The sequence below is a fragment of the Colossoma macropomum genome, unplaced genomic scaffold (assembly GCF_904425465.1).
Source record: "Colossoma macropomum unplaced genomic scaffold, Colossoma_macropomum, whole genome shotgun sequence".
Classification (NCBI taxonomy): domain Eukaryota; kingdom Metazoa; phylum Chordata; class Actinopteri; order Characiformes; family Serrasalmidae; genus Colossoma; species Colossoma macropomum.
Window position 1 is genome coordinate 32,964 of NW_023496052.1, and position 16,434 is coordinate 49,397.

Sequence of the window (16,434 nt, forward strand, 5' to 3'; positions counted from 1 at the left end):
TTTTGGAAGTTTGGGCCTGTGGTGCACTAGGATTCATTTTCATGGTTTTGTGTATGAGTTTAACATGAGCAGATAAAGAGCAGATTCAATTCAGTAGCCTGATAACTCCATTGTTTTGAGCTCCAATTAGAACACCAAAATTTCAGACTTGGTTTTAGGGCCCAGAAATCAAAATATTCACTAATATTTCTTCTCCAGAAAGCATTAAATTTATTGAGATTATAGCTTTCCCATCCATAGTAACCATCAACTCATACAAAATGACTCACAACACCATAAAACAGAAGCAACACACACATATCAGAACAGCAACACTAACAATATCAGAGTCCCTTTTTATGGGGGATGAGCCTCTTCACATGGTCCTCTTGCACAGCCATGCCATCCGAGCTTCAGAGGCAATGCAAGCCAGTGATGGGATGCCACAATAGTTCTAAAAAAGTCAGATGGCAGTGTGTAGACAACATGCCAATGATGTAAGGTGCTGAACAGTTTCCTCTCAGTTGTATTAAATTGTTAAATTTAATACAGTTATAATGGTCAGCTGTATTAAACTATCATATAATATTCAAGTTATTTCTAGATGGTCATAGAGACAGTGTAGTTTCATTATTTGATTGATTGTTTTTCACTGAAAAACAAAGCAATTTCAGAAAAACTTTCTGTGGAAAATTGTTTACATCAGTTTTGGAGGGTTTGGGAGTTCTCAACAATGCCAAATAGAGTCTGGGTCTTAGACAAATGTAACTGTACTCCTGGATAAATTCTAAAAATAGAAAGGCTTTGTTTATAGAGCTCATAGTGGACTTAATTACTGGTATAACAACATCCATGACATGAGCAATAGTCAAGTTAAATCATCGAGGAGTATGTCAACTGACCCTGCGCATATGGCCTCCATAACTTGATACACTAATACTGGGTCCCAGCTTGCTGTCAGAACAGCTGTCAGTACCATTTCTGCTATAGCAAGGAACCTGAACAGATCACAAAGTGTGCTATTGGTATTTTGTACCCTGCTGCTGCTATCAGCAGAATTCACTGAACATTCACTCCACTGCACTACCAGAGGAATGAAGGACGGAGCTGCTGCTCATGGTGTTGATGTGGCCTAAGAGATTTTTTCAGTGAGTAGGGGGATGCAGACATGCAGAGGAAGGGGTGCCCTGTGCTTTTTTGGGTAAAACCTGTGGACAAGCTGAGATGGAGAGTGAGAGTTTAGTCCCAGTGCAAACCAGTTCCTACATTTTCTTTGAGAAATCAATATGTGGAGGACATGATGTTGAGAAGGAAAGGGTAGAGGATGAGATGGATGACTGTGGTGACTCTGTTGGTGATTGCAGTGTCAGAAACTCAGCCTGAGTCATGTTCTTCAATGGTGATGATTGAGGGTGCCCTGTGCCACTAGTATTCTGAGGTCTCTCCACTTGTGGTGAGATGTTTGGTGGTCAGGGCAATGCAAATCACTGATGTTAGAAAAGCATTTGAAATTTCTAGTAGAGCAGCACATTAGAAGTCTGCACAGGACTGTTTTTTCAGTCCCACTCCTGTCCGCTCTTGCAAGATTTCATTCCACTCATTCCTGCAGAAAATCGGAATCATTTGTCTGCTCCTGCCCGCAACCATAACAGTTTGGTCTGCTCCCACCCGTGCAGTTCTGTGAAGGCAAATTGACAATATCTGACACAGTCTATTCACAAATACATTATTCTTTGCTGAAACAACACAATAGTCATGGTCATGGTAAGTGTATGCTTCATCTTTCAGAAATAAACCAATGAGGCGGTTAAGTTCAGCGTGCAGAGGCCTGAGAAGAAATGTTCTCCAAAAGGAGGGTGAGGTGTGAGATGTGTGAGGAACAATGAAGCCATCCGAGGCGTGAACCATCGGGGGGTGAGGGGAGATGAAATAAGATTTGGAGTGGGAGATAGAGGGGAGCCTCTGTCGTAAAATACAAAAAGTGTGGCTGATGAGGTTGAAAGTTAGTGCATGGGAATAGGTACAAGATTCATACTAAAACAGGGAGGGGGTATGTAGAAGAGGCTGAAAAATAGAGGGGGTTAGGAGGACAATGATGAAATCTAGTGGCAATGTCCATAGGGTAGTTAATGGGTTGAGAAAGAAGGGGTGACAAGTGACTATAGGGGTATGATGAGAATGCAGAGTTAATATGGGGAGCCTTATGATGTTTGAAAAGGGAATGATGCAGCTTCAGATTCTGGCAGTGCCAGTAGGAGTGTGTGGGAGTATTCTGTAGTTGAAAGTGTTTCAGTGCCTCAAGTGGTGTAACTTATCTATTGGCAATTCACAAGATCCGTGTTTTTTTGATTAAATTTATCACGTTAATAACATTGTTACTAATGTAAGCTATAATAAAAATTGCACTATTGTGATTTGAAACTCTCTCAAACTTACATTTTGATGTGAAATGATTGATCTTTAAGCTATAGCTGAAGCTGTGCCTACAGGGGCCCAGAAAAAGCAGTGATGAGTGCTATCTGGAAGGGTAGCGATAAGGGGATGAAAGGAAGTTGAAGATGTGACTTCACTGAAATATGTGCTACGACTTAATGTGGATTGGCTCATACAGCTGACCTGATGAAACAGTGAGCAGATAAAAAAGTTAAATGCATGAAGGCAGCACATTCCACTTTTTAAAAAATATAAAACATCGGTATGTGACAGATTTAAATTTTGGTAGTGTGCTGAGAAGAACATTGTGGGGGTGAACATAAAGAAAAAGGGAAAAGGGAGGTGAGCATGCAGGAGCAAAAACAGAGAAGAGCAAGAGAGTGGAGCTATGTCAGCCTGGAAAAGACACAGCAAGGACATTGTTGGAAAGTACTTTAGAGGGATGAATTCATTGTGTAGATTGTGCGTTGGCACTGTGATGTCATCACATAGGGCATGTGTCAACGTTGTGCTATTGTCACATAGTTTACATGCCAGCATGAGCCTTGAGCAGTTGGGCAGACAGATCCTATCGAGGTAGCAATAAACAGGCAGGGACACTGAGAACAAATCTCAATTTAGAAGTTACGTGGAATGTTTTATCAGACGGTGCAGGCAGATGGCCAAGGACAATGGCGAGAGGAGAACACTTGAGAGCTCAGTGGCTTATAGCAGTACTGGCATCCCACAACTGGTGGGAAACCTTCGCCATAGGAAATAAAAGGTTGAGATGGAAATTTATAGGCCATTTGATTGGAAGTAGGAGGGGTTTCAGGCATGGTTCTCCTCCCAAATTTCAGATAATCCATAACTCCATTTTAATAAACCGAATTTGTAAACAGTCTATGTACATATGTGACCCTTCTATCGGATATTCGTCCACACTGGTCAATGATGGACACCAAATTGGGATGATGCAGTTTTATTAGCCTCCTGTAATGAGTACGGCAACCTCAGTTTAAGTCTCTGTTCATGCTTCGGCCAGCAAACAACACAGCAGCGTGCAAACACTCTACTGCCCAAAGAATACATTGGTCTAAATATATTTCCAAAATAAACCAACGACATGAAAAATATATATTCATGAAAATAATACAATTACCTTTACAAATTGCTATGATCGTATAGTGGTGAAAGTGCTTGTGTTTCCATATGTTCAGTTTTTAGATTTATACACGTCTACATTTTACATTTCCATCAGGGTCAATTATTACAGTATCAACATGAATTATATTTTATAGCTACATCATCTTTTTATAATTAGTGGAACATCAACCAAAAGTAAAATATGAAGTAATGCCATCTGGGGGCGAACACAAAATATGGCATCCAGACCACATGGTGCAGCTGAGAATAAGCTAGTTAACCCAGCTAGCATTGCTGTGCTCATTAATGCTGTTCTAATACACATTGAAACATGAATGGAACGTACCTGAGTACGGCAACCACAGTTTAAGTCTCTGTTCACGCTTCGGCCAGTAGACAACTAAAACAGGCTAACGTTAGCACAGTTCAGGTTTAGCTTCAAATTTATAACGTTTAAATAAAGCGTTTTGGAAAACCCCAACTGGGTATACTGATCTCTGTTACATCAGGGTCTGTTACATCAGACAGCAGGGACAAAAGTTGAATATTACAACATTTACAGACTTATTTGCAGTTTTACTGAGCTGAACATATGAAGCTGTTCTCACCACGGCAGCTTGCAAACGCTCTACTGCTGAGGCTGCACCGAATCACCAATATATATAGGAGCTGTAATACGCTGACCAACCAGCAGGTGGTGCCAAACCCATTTAGCAGGAATTTCATAACATAACATTAATACAACTATTGTACACCGTTACACATATGATCTGCTCCATAAGCATTATTTCTACACATCAAGCATGGATGCATGGCATGTGTACAAGTAGATTCATATCTCATCATTTTCACTGACAAAGACAAATGAATATATCCTGTTTCTATGTGTTCTCAGATATGTTCTTCTCTCTGTTTGCCTTTGTCTCTCTCTCTCTCTCTCTCTCTCTCTCAGGATTAAAAAAACACCCCTGAAGAAGGATCAGAAAAATAATTCTCCCCCGAAGCCAAGGTACTCCCAGCTTTGCTTTTATAAACTTCTGTCTTCTATTGCACCTTGAATTGCAAATTTTATATATATATTATTTTGCATTATCATAGGGATGTGAATTTGAGGAAGTGAAGCACTTAAGCTATTCACCTCCAAATTTTACAGTGCAGTTCATTATTTGTTTAATATTAATATTTATTACATACATTTTAACTTCTTCTTTAAAGAAGACAATGTAAAATACAGGAATAACACTGCTTTTGACAGGGAACAATCAGGCCGTGCATTTCAAATTACATAATAACTTTGTTTCATAAGTGATGCAGCTAGTCTGTAACACAGAATTACTTCTGTTGTTTTTTCTGATCTCCTTATAAAGTGAATGTATACAAAAGACACTAGAAGCTATGCTATATCCATTTGAATTGCCTCGATAATTTACATTAAACAATGTGTCTTAAAGTGACATTGAAAATGCAATTACTGTAATGCAGAGAGAGAGAGAAAGAGAGAGAGAGAGAGAGAGACAGAGACTACAGCTCTGCACAGCTAACCAGTGCAGCCACTGCTGATGCAGCCCTGTTCACTCTGCTGTCTCTCGTTCTGATCAAACTTTATGCAAAAAAGAAGCAAATTTGGCTGGATGTCGGCCAATCATATTGTTGAAATGTGCCACAGAGTTATTTACCATGTACAATGTAGTGAAGCTACACACTGGAGTTAATGTTGGGAAGATTTAGTACTCAAACTCTCATCAAGCAGAAGATAATTACATTGACAGAGAAATAAAGACCCTTAGAAACATTTAGTTGATGATGTGACAGAGGTTGCTGTCATGGCTCCACTCTGACAGAGTGCTGACCTCGTCTCTGTAGGCTGTTTCATCTTCATCAGTAATGAGGCCTAGGATGGTAAAGTCATCAGCAAACTTGAATATGATGTTAGATGCGTGCTTCATTGTTTCATTGTCTGGACAGTTAAGAGTGCTTGCGCTTTAGCGACTCAGTTGATGATGAAAGTGATGCACTTCATGAATGAAAAGCCACGTGAACCACAAGCTAAAATACATAAATAAAGCATTTAAAAATACAAACTCATACATCAAGTTTACAGTAGTTGTTGCTTTGCTACAATATTTAAGTTATTTTCTTTAAAAAATTAAAGATTCAACAATCCTGAAAGCAGTGGGTGGTGCAGCACCACCTGGCTGCTGGTCAGAAAAGACTATACAATAATATACATTTATATACATTTAAATAAACATATATAAATATAATAAATATAGATATACATTTATTTTGACTGCAGAAATCAACTGGGGGCAGAGTCTACTGTGACAAGTGACAAGCTTCAGAAGAAAATGACATATCTCTTCAACATCTTTGATGTAAGTGTTTTGGTAACACTTCTTCTAAATGGCTATTCATAAGATACACACCTTATAAACATGCATGAGATCTGTTGACATCAGAGATTCACTTCATTCACCTCACTTTGTGTCATGAGTAGACATGTTGTAGAGTCTCCGCCTGTATGTACCAAACTCCACTGGTGCCTCAACAATCAGCATGACAACAGGTCATGAGTCCTAGAAGGTTTAACACTGTACATGTAGAACAGACTAATGCAACATGCAGACTAAGCATGTACCCTTCAAAATAATACTGCTAATTATACTGTGTTTTTTTATTAGCTAACTGTCAATAATTTTTGTATAATAATAAATACAACTTTATTTATATAGCACCTTTTATACACTATAATGCAACTGGAAGTGCTTCACAAAGAGTGAGGCAAATAAAAGTACAAGAGAAAATAGGGAAAATTAAATTGAAAAAAAGGAAATCATGCGTTTTAAGCTACTGTATGCTTTTTAAAATGGCTAGCTGAGGATACTTGATGTAAGTCTTGTGGGAGTTACACAGTGAAGGAGCATAATGCAGCCCCACCACCACATTTCGCATTTTGTTCTTGAAACAGAAAGTAATCCTATGTTTCATGATCTTAGACATTCCTGTATCTATACTGGATTTGGCTTTGGGACATTTTTACTCATGCACATGTAGCAGTCTGAGTGCATTTTTTTTTAACAAGACATTATGTACTATTTTTACATAGCCAGGCCTACTTCAGAATCTGTAACAGTGTCAATTTCTGTCCTTAAGCTAACTGTAGACTGGTCTTTCTGTTCTTGAGGCTTACCAGCCATCTGAGGTGATGCTGGTGCTTTTCTTCTCTTTATGTTAGTCTTCAGGATTAAAAGCATTGTATTCTTTAATGTCTTATTTTGATTTTCCTTAGTATGCTAGGTGTTTCTTTACATTGCTCATCATCACCAGGTTCCATATTTCCAATGCCACATCTAGAATCAAGCAGATTGTGATGCAGTGTAACACACTAAGCAACTGATCAGCCAACTGTTCAACAACTCTTAGTCCTCTTATATTGGGTTACTATATAGTAAAATTAATGTAATTCCTATGAATATAGCCATGACAAAAACAGCCAAATGACATGTGGTGCTCCAGATACTTACATACTGCACTTTAACAGTGTATATTGCTCTGTCATATGCCATAAAGCAACGAATTACTAAAACATTATGGTCAAAAAATTTGGGCATGTATTAGCTATAGGGCGTTTTCATAAAACATTCATGACAGCTGACATCAACCTACATAAAAATTTCTAAAGGCTTATTCCAATAAGAATTATGTTACAATTAAAATTATGCAATTTTTTTTTTCATTTTAAATAATTTTCTTTACCTCTTTTTGTTTTTTCTTTAGGAGCTTGAGAAGAAAATAATTGCACTTGTAAAGCATGAGCTGGAAATGTATAAGAAAATTCTGAGAAATGAAAACACACAATATTATAGAAAAGCAAAGCAAAGCAAATTGAAAATGGAAAGCATATGGAATTTGAGACAGGGCGTTCTTAATATGACACTTTCCTACCTGAAGAAGATGGAACACGAAGAACTCGCTGATGCTCTGCAAAGTAAGAGATGAACAGATGACAAAATATTATATTTTCTTAATGTTCATGTCAAAGTAAACGTGTGCATGCAAACTGGTAGTTCTGAATTTTTACCATTTGTCTTCCATATTTTTCCTAAACTTTTCTATACTATTCCACAGAAATTTATTACATTAAGTTTTACTTTGTATTTGTCTCTGTTGTGTTTTTATAATTGATGAATTAGATGAGCTGATTGGAATTATACAGCGTCCACTCAAAGAAGGATTGAGGAATAAGTGTCTTCATGTATATGAAGGAATTGCAAAGCAAGGAGAGTCCAGCAGTCTAAACACGATCTACACAGATCTGTACATCACTGAAGGTGGAGCTGGAAAGGCCAATAAAGCACATGAAGCAAGACTCATTGAAAAACATCAAATGCAGCAAGAGGTACAAATCATATGCAAGGATATGTTTAAACCATTAGCTGGACAAGACAAACCCATCAGAACTGTTCTGACCCAGGGAGTTGCAGGCATCGGAAAATCAATCTGTGTACAGAAGTTTATTTTGGACTGGGCTGAAGGTAAAGAATATCAGGACATCCAGTTCATCTTTCCACTTCCCTTCCGAGAATTGAACCTGATGAAGAAAGAAAGTCAGAGTTTGATGGACATCATCTATTTTTTCTTCCCAGAGACACAAGGACTGAGATTATCAGATAAGAATAAAGTCCTGTTCGTCTTTGATGGACTGGATGAATGTAAACTTCCTTTGAAATTCCAAGAAAATGAAATCTTGAATAAAGTCTCAAAAGCAGCCCCACTGGATGCTGTGATGACGAGCCTCATCAAAGGAAATCTGCTTCCCTCTGCTCTGATCTGGATGACCACTAGACCAGCAGCAGCCAGTATGATCCCTGCTGAGTGTATTGAACGAGTGACAGAGGTGCGCGGCTTCAATGATGAGCAGAAAGAGGAATATTTCAGAAAGAGAATCCGTGATCAGAACCTGGCCAGCAAAATAATTGATCACATCAGAGAATCAAGAAGCCTCCACATCATGTGCCACATCCCTGTCTTCTGTTGGATCTCAGCCAATGTACTTCAGAGAATTCTGGAAGAAACTGAGAGTGAAAATACGCCAAAGACACTGACGGAAATGTATGCCTGCTTTCTGATCTTTCAGACCGTACAAGGGAATGCAAAGTACGTTGGAAAGAATGCCTTGGACATACCATGGGATAGAGACAGCATTCACTCACTGGGAAAGTTGGCTTTTCAGCACTTGGAAGAAAACAGCCTGATATTCCACACAGAACATCTAGAAGCCTGTGGAATTGACCCCAGTAAGATATCAGTGTACTCAGGACTGTGCACTCAGGAGACAGGCAGATTTCATGACACAATTTACAGCTTTGTACATCTCAGCATTCAAGAGTTCCTTGCTGCTTTATTTGCATTCATTTGTTTCAAAAATGACACCAAGAATGTTTTAGACCATCAGTCTGAATCACAGGAGAGCAGAAAAACAGAAGTCATTGATTTGTTCAAGACTGCAGTAGACAAGGCTTTGAAGAGTGACCATGGACACCTGGACCTTTTCCTTCGCTTCCTTCTGGGTCTCTCTCTGGAGTCTAATGAGCAGCTCATTCGAGGTCTGCTGACCCAGAAAGGAAGCAGTTCTGACTGCCAGAAGGACATAGTTGAGTACATCAAGTTAAAGTTTAAGGAAAATCCATCTCCAGAGAGATCAATCAATCTCTTCTACTGTCTGAATGAGTTAAATGATGATTCTCTAGTGAAGGAGATCCAGAGTTACATGAGCTCAGGACGTCTCTCTGAAGCTGAACTCTCACCTGCACAGTGGTCAGCTCTGGTCTTTGTGCTGCTGACATCAAAAGAGAAGCTGGATAAGTTTGACTTAAAGAAGTTCATCAGATCAGATGAGTGTCTTATCAGACTGCAGTCAGTGCTCAAGGAAGCCAAATCAGCTCTGTAAGTAAAACATATATCCTTGTAGGTGTTAGAATGTTCTGTACTTTTCTATGCCTCTCTATCAAGGTCAAGAATCATAGCAGAGTCAAGCAGAGAGTCACGAGCTGTGCTTTCATGCATTTTTGAGGAGAAGATTAGATTTATTTCAAGACATCTTCATACAGAGATGTTCACAGTCACTGGTTAGTAACTTAAAAGTAAAACATCAGCTTAACAAAAGGTTTACTGCAATTGACATGAAATATTTAGGTTTAGTTACCAAGATGGATATTAATCTCAAGATTGATACATGCCAAATAAATGGGACTGACAGGTGTGTATCACCAGAAACACAACAAAACCAAGAAAATATAATTTTTGAGTTCTTTTCTCACAAATATTACTTATACCTTACATTAAATAAAAATAGAACATTACAACAAATAAAGTGCTTTAAGTTTTAGACAGTAAAGTATGCAAAAATAGCCATTTAAACATTTCAAAGCTATCTTTAAGAAAATAAACAGATAAAAATAACTTAAATAAAAGGGGGCTCAAAAATTTGAACCCTTTACAGAAAGGTTTTATATAGAACTATCTACATCATATCCTCGATCAATCTGAAGAATGCTTTCATGATGCAAAGAACACATTAATTATGCAGAGGTTCTTTGGTGTACATAGTTCTATATAGAACCATTTTCTTTACTAAAGAACCCTTAAAGAACCCTCTTTTTCAAAAGTGTAGATAACACTAACAAATACATAGAACTGTAAATGTATTACAGCAAAAATAAGCATCTGAGCAATCATGAAAAATTGTCATTACTTCGTAAAGAGCAACAATGAGGGAATATGAATGTTAATGTATTTGTTTAATTTATTTTGTTGTTCAATAAAAAAATATATCATATGCAATAACTGCAGTAGTTGGAAGTGTTGTATCACATGTTATTTGATTACATGATTTCATGTTTTGTCTAAGCAGAGCGATGAAATCTTTGGAACTAGCGAGCTGCAGCTGTCTGTACTTAATGAGCAAAAATAGAAACGAAGATGACCAGAAATCATGCATAACTTATTTACTAATCATAAAACAGCAAGTGACCTTAAACAATAAATGATAAGTGATTTTAGAAATAATTTACTGCTTTCTGGAGGCTTGTCTGCATACTTGACCCACTGAAGCTCTGCTGTAGGCAACACATTCTGAACGGGTTCAAACTACTACAGGAGCAGTGTTGGTCCGCACAGTGTGTTAGCTCAACACATACAGAAACCTCACTCTCACCAAACTATTGTGAGCTGCACACACAAGCCACTTTTATTTTGCTAGAGTGAGTGAAATGATATGACCAGGCCCACTGAGTTTTTTACCAACTACGTTGTTCAAACATGATGTTTTTTACCTTTTCCTCTCGCTGTGAAGGTGAAGCATGTGCTTCATCATCTCCTGCTTCTCTCACAAACACTGAAAAGCATGTTTGACTGAATTTACTCAGCACAGGGCAGAACACAGAGACAGGCTACAGATTTGGTGGTTGATTATACTTGATGAGTCATCCACATTTCAAGCAATCCAGTAAAGCTGCAGGTGGGACACTGGGCCAGACTACAGAAGTGTGTTTTGTTGTTGTGTCAGATATGATAGCTATGTAAAACTTTTCTGAGAAAAACACTAAATTCCTTATTTAGAGTGAAGATTTCCTGTTGCATGACATGAAGACATGAACTTATTCATTATAAGTAAATAAATTTAGAACAGATTTCAGACCACTGACAGATTATTTTTTGAGATTAAAATAATTGTTCAGTCAGAGTTTCAAGAGGCAACGGAATTAAGAAGCAAGCATGTTCTTCCAACTGTATTATACAACAGTTAGTTCCAGCCATGCAAGCTGATTGGTTGAGAAGCGTTCTAACTGTACTGTTATTTCACCATAACATCACAGGTTTTTCACAAACACTGTATCACTCTGCTGAGACGCCGTTGCTAAGCATGACAGCTGTAGGAGACGCTCAAGCCATTTGAACGTATTTATTCTGAAGGCTACAGTCTGATCAAGATATATTTTTCTGATTCATAATATGGAGTTCCTGCCTGTCAGTGACTGCTGGGATAGGCTTCAGCTCCCCCCACAACCCAGAAGGATATGCAGCTTAGAAAGTGTGTGTGTAGGGCAAAATGATTTTGAGATTACTTTAACTCTTCTGATATATTTTCATTTTAGGCTGAGTGACTGTAACCTGACAGAGAGAAGCTGTTCAGTTCTGATTAAAGTTCTTAGCTCAGAATCCTCTAAGCTGACTTTGCTGGATCTGAGCAGGAATCCTATACAGGACAGAGGAGTAGAGCTGCTCTCAGCTGGACTGGAGAGTGCAAACTGTAAACTGGAGGAACTGAGGTGAGTTCATCTCTGTCATTAGCATATGTAGAAGTTGTATATTTAATAACCTACAATTCTTAAAATATTATAACAGCTAACAGTTAGTTAATTCAAACAAAAACCTATACACAAGTATGACAGATCTTTGCTTGTAGAGATATGTATGTCTACAGCTGGTTCAAGTAACACATTTGATGCTTTAAAGGGAAAGCAATGATAACACCACAACATAGGTACACACAGCACTGTTAAACATTTCTGCATGTGGAAGCTTTCTGTGTATTACCATGCTGTCTGTCTCTACATGAAATGAATGTTATGTAGCCTATTGCTGATGTCAGTTGCTCCATGACAAATTCTGAAAGTTCTGAACAAGTGATCACATTGCATATGTCAGAACAGAACAGAAGAGTTGTATTGGACATAGAAGTCAGGATGTATGCATTATGTTTGTATTTGGCCATCTTATTGCATTGTGCAGTAATTACACATGATCCATAGACTGGTGAACTTTCATCATTGCTTCATGCACAGAATGAACACTGCCACTGTGGGGTGCATGATCTCCATATGGTGCAGTGAAAGCACTTACATTCAACTATTGAAGCAGCTACCTAAAAGTTAACTCCTGTTTCTATATCACACACAAAAATAGCTCAACTTCAGTTAACATGGCATTGGTAAATGCTAGATCTGTTATAATAAAACCTTTTTTCTAATAAATGATTTCTTTTTTCTTTATTTTTTAATAAATTATCTCTAATGATATGAATTATTATTGTTAAGTGCCATGGAGTGTTTCCTCAGAATATCTGACTTATGTTTTTTTTGTTTTTTGTTTTTTTTTGTCTTTAGGTTTAGGTTTCTTAATGGCTTGTTTATGATTCCTCTGATTGTATCCCTCCATCTTGTTTAACCTTCAACTGTTCCAGGCGTAGTATTTTCCAGTAAATTGGTTCTACTCATTTTATGACCAAAATAAGAACTTCCCTCCATTTTTCTGGGTTTTGAATGAGAGGTGATTTTGTCAAGGATCCATATGTTTCTTTTTGTGTCCATACAAATATTTTCATTTTGTGATGACATTCCAAATTTTTATGTTATTGGCACGGTCAGAGGCTTTGCTTGTAGTCAGTAACTATATGTTTACATAGACATCAGTGGTTCAGTGTTAGTGTGACTAAGACTGCTAGTCTAACTAGTCAGACTGCTAGTCTAAGTAGCCCCATTAAAACATATGGTCTACACCAATATTTGTCAGACAGAGACAGAGTTGGACATAGAAACACTTAGATCAATCTGCTGATGTGCACACAGAGCTTTTGCACAGAGATTTTGTGACTATATTACCACACTTGTGATGGCAGCTTTTTACCATCAAACATGGGTCACAAAACAAGGGGTTTTCTTTTCTAGAAAAAGATTCTAATGTTAAAAAATTGTCACAGATAGATATCGTTGGATATTTATGCAGCTGAGAGGAACTGTAGTTGATAACACCCCTGTCAGTCAGAGACATTCTGCTGAGGATACTGCCTAGTCAATGTGAAGAGGTCAAAGACCCCAGAATGCTTCCTATTCAGAACTGAAGTCCACATCTAGTCTCATTTCTATTGTACAAAGTCTTTGACTGGCTGATCCAATAATTTCTTTTGGGCTCGGGGAAAGAGACCAGAATAGGAGATGTTGCTAATAAAGAACCCAATTTTGGAACTCTTGAGGCAGTGGGAGAGGGTGGTGAATTGTGAGGGGGTCCTCTGTCTTAAGGGCAAATCTATAATTCATCCAGAACTAGAAAAAGTACAAAGAACTGTCATCTGATGCAAGAGAATGTTTTGATCTTGACTGACGTATTCTCCAAGCTCACTGAAACAGTGCTGGACCAGACGGGTGCTATTCTTGATCAGACAAATGATTGGTAAGGCCTTGAATTCAGGCTCAATTTCATTTCAACCAGGGGAAGCTTGGAGGCTGAGGTGACCCTAACACTCACTGCTCCGCACTCTCCCATCATAGAAGAAGATGAAAAATATGAAAACTTACTTAGGTTATTTTGTCTATAATACCACAGATCACTAAAGCACCAGATACTTTCCATACTTCCACATCTCTGGACCTGCATGCCCCTCCACTAAGGGGTCCAACTAGTCAGACTGCTAGTCTAAGAGGCCCAGTTAAAACATGTGGTCTACACCAATATTTGTAAAAATTGTGCTGAAGAGTTGAAATGGAGTGTGGAAGAGTGGATCTAGCAGCACCAGGAGCAGTTGCAGGCAACCTATTAGCATGTGGGGCAGAAGATGGAAAAGTCAGTTGAATGTTGCTGGCAGTGTTCTGGAAACCCAACAGAGAATACATATACAGTTGGTGTATGCACACCCAGCATCAGTGCACTAGCAAACATAAAATTCAAGCTTTTTGGCTAGAAATACCAGACTATGCAGTAGCATGAGTGGATATATTAAATGGCAGAAAACTCAAACATACACATTCATGCGTCATGAAGGGGCATTTGCTGTTGTAAAGTTGGACTGTGCCAATATGCATGTAGACAAGACTGTAAATTGACTGGGTGAACACCTTGGTTTGGTCCAGTTTCTTAGCTTGACTAAGTACTTAAGCCCTATTTCAGCTGGATTCATTTTACCTGGGCAGGTGTTGTAATTTGAGTGTTTACCAATGAGATCAGTAATTTTAATCCAGTAAGAATGTACAATGTCCATAGTTTTTGCAAGTCTACTAAGTAATAATTCCAGACTGAATTACGTTGTACAATTTCCTGAACTATACTCAAGACGGGTATACTCAACAAGTAAATATAAAGCAAGAAATAACACCAAACAGTACAGATGACTGGCAGTAAGGAATGAGGAACATAACAGAAATAACACTATATTTTTAATATACAGTGTAGTGAGGTGTAGTACTATGTAAGAGACCACGTTGGGGGGGGGGGCAAACATGTCTGAACACTGTTTTTTTAAGAAAATGCAACAAATTTTACTTTCATTTCATGCACTTGATTAAGGTGTTAATTTGGAGACTTCTGCATTGATTTAGAAATTTATGGGGCAAACAAAAATCAGTACCCTGATTCAGCCCCTGATTATAGCTTTCATTTTAATTGTCATAGATTAGATTTGGTAAATTTGTACATTCCTTCAGGAGGAGGACAATGCAAATATTCCAAATTAGTTTATGATTAATTTAAAGAAATCAGCAAGAAAAAAAAAGAAAAATAAGAAATTCACAAAGAATATTACTTTTTAAATTCTCAGTAATTTGTAAGATTTTAAGCTGGCTTGGTTTCATTCATTTCTCCACTTTTCTGCTTGGCTCAGTTCTCCATCTCTCCACTCTTTCTGTCCTTTGTTCCTCGACTTCTTCATCTGTCTCTAACTTCCTTTTCCTTCTAGGGTATCAGTCTCATTAAACAGATGATTAGTGGCTGACAAATGAGAATACTTATACATAAGCAGGAGAACTTGTATTTTTAGAAGATAATTGGTTGGTCAATAAAAATGATGCATTGTTAAATTGTGTTGTTTTATTTAATGAAATTGGGTTTTAATTACACTGACACCTTCAATGACTATTGTCATGTAATTAAGAGCTAACATGTTATGAACACATGGCATGTAATGTTTATCATGTTTGTCAATGTATTTAAGCCAGGATATTTCATGACATGTGTATTTATGTACATATATTATAATGTACATAGGCATCAATGTTAGAGTGCTGATGGCAATAAAACTTTTAACTAAAAATCATATAATGTCCTTGAAGTGCTGATAAGAGGTAATATATCTTGTAAACATTTATTGTATTCTGCCAAAAATGATTTTTCTCCTCTTTTAGACTTTCATTCTGCAGTATAACAGAGGAAGGATATGCTGCTCTGGCTTCAGCTCTCAAATCAAACTCCTTGTCACACCTGATAGAGCTGGATCTCAGAGGAAATTATCCTGGAGATACTGGAGTGAGGATACTTGATGATTTGATAGAGGATGAAAACTGCAAACTGAACAAATTGAGGTAGATATTCTGGGAAAGATGAGGGAGTTGTGGGTATAGTCAACATAGGGAATTTCAAATGTGTATGCACTCACAGTTAAAAATGAAATAATAGTGTATTTATTTGTCTTTTGAAGATTGTCATGTTAGAGTCAATGTCAATAATTCTACCCAAAACATCAAAGGATTTGATCTAATGGCTACAAACAGTTTGCATTATTGGTAGAGCTTATAAAATACACTGTGGGATCTCTGCTGTGAATTTGTGGACAAGTAGCAGCTTGTCTATTAAATTGTATATTAAAATGTCCACATTATATTGAACCACCAATGCATTGTACCTTCACTGATACACGGTGATTTAGAAGTGTAATTGAGCATTTACCTACAAATATGTGGGTAAAAGTAATTGTAAAAGGGAAATTGTGAGTAATCTGAGTTTTTTGTCTTCATTGCAGACTGCTGAACAGTTCTGCTGCAGAGGAAGCCTGTGATTCTCTGAATAAAGCTCTAAGAATAAACCCCTTACTGCTGAGAGAGCTGGATCTGAGTGGGAAAATACAAGGAG

The 16,434-nt window shown here is 37.7% G+C and overlaps 1 protein-coding gene across 1 annotated transcript in view; it reads left to right on the top strand.

Annotated features, from left to right (window-relative positions):
• Positions 1 to 16,434, top strand: part of LOC118804664 — a 96,973-nt gene that overhangs the window by 13,769 nt on the left and 66,770 nt on the right. Inside the window, exons 4-9 of the mRNA XM_036565236.1 lie at positions 4,490 to 4,546; positions 5,834 to 5,912; positions 7,315 to 7,525; positions 7,731 to 9,483; positions 11,694 to 11,867; positions 15,711 to 15,887. Coding sequence (XP_036421129.1) covers positions 4,490 to 4,546; positions 5,834 to 5,912; positions 7,315 to 7,525; positions 7,731 to 9,483; positions 11,694 to 11,867; positions 15,711 to 15,887 — 2,451 coding nt within the window. The remainder of the gene's footprint in view (positions 1 to 4,489; positions 4,547 to 5,833; positions 5,913 to 7,314; positions 7,526 to 7,730; positions 9,484 to 11,693; positions 11,868 to 15,710; positions 15,888 to 16,434) is intronic.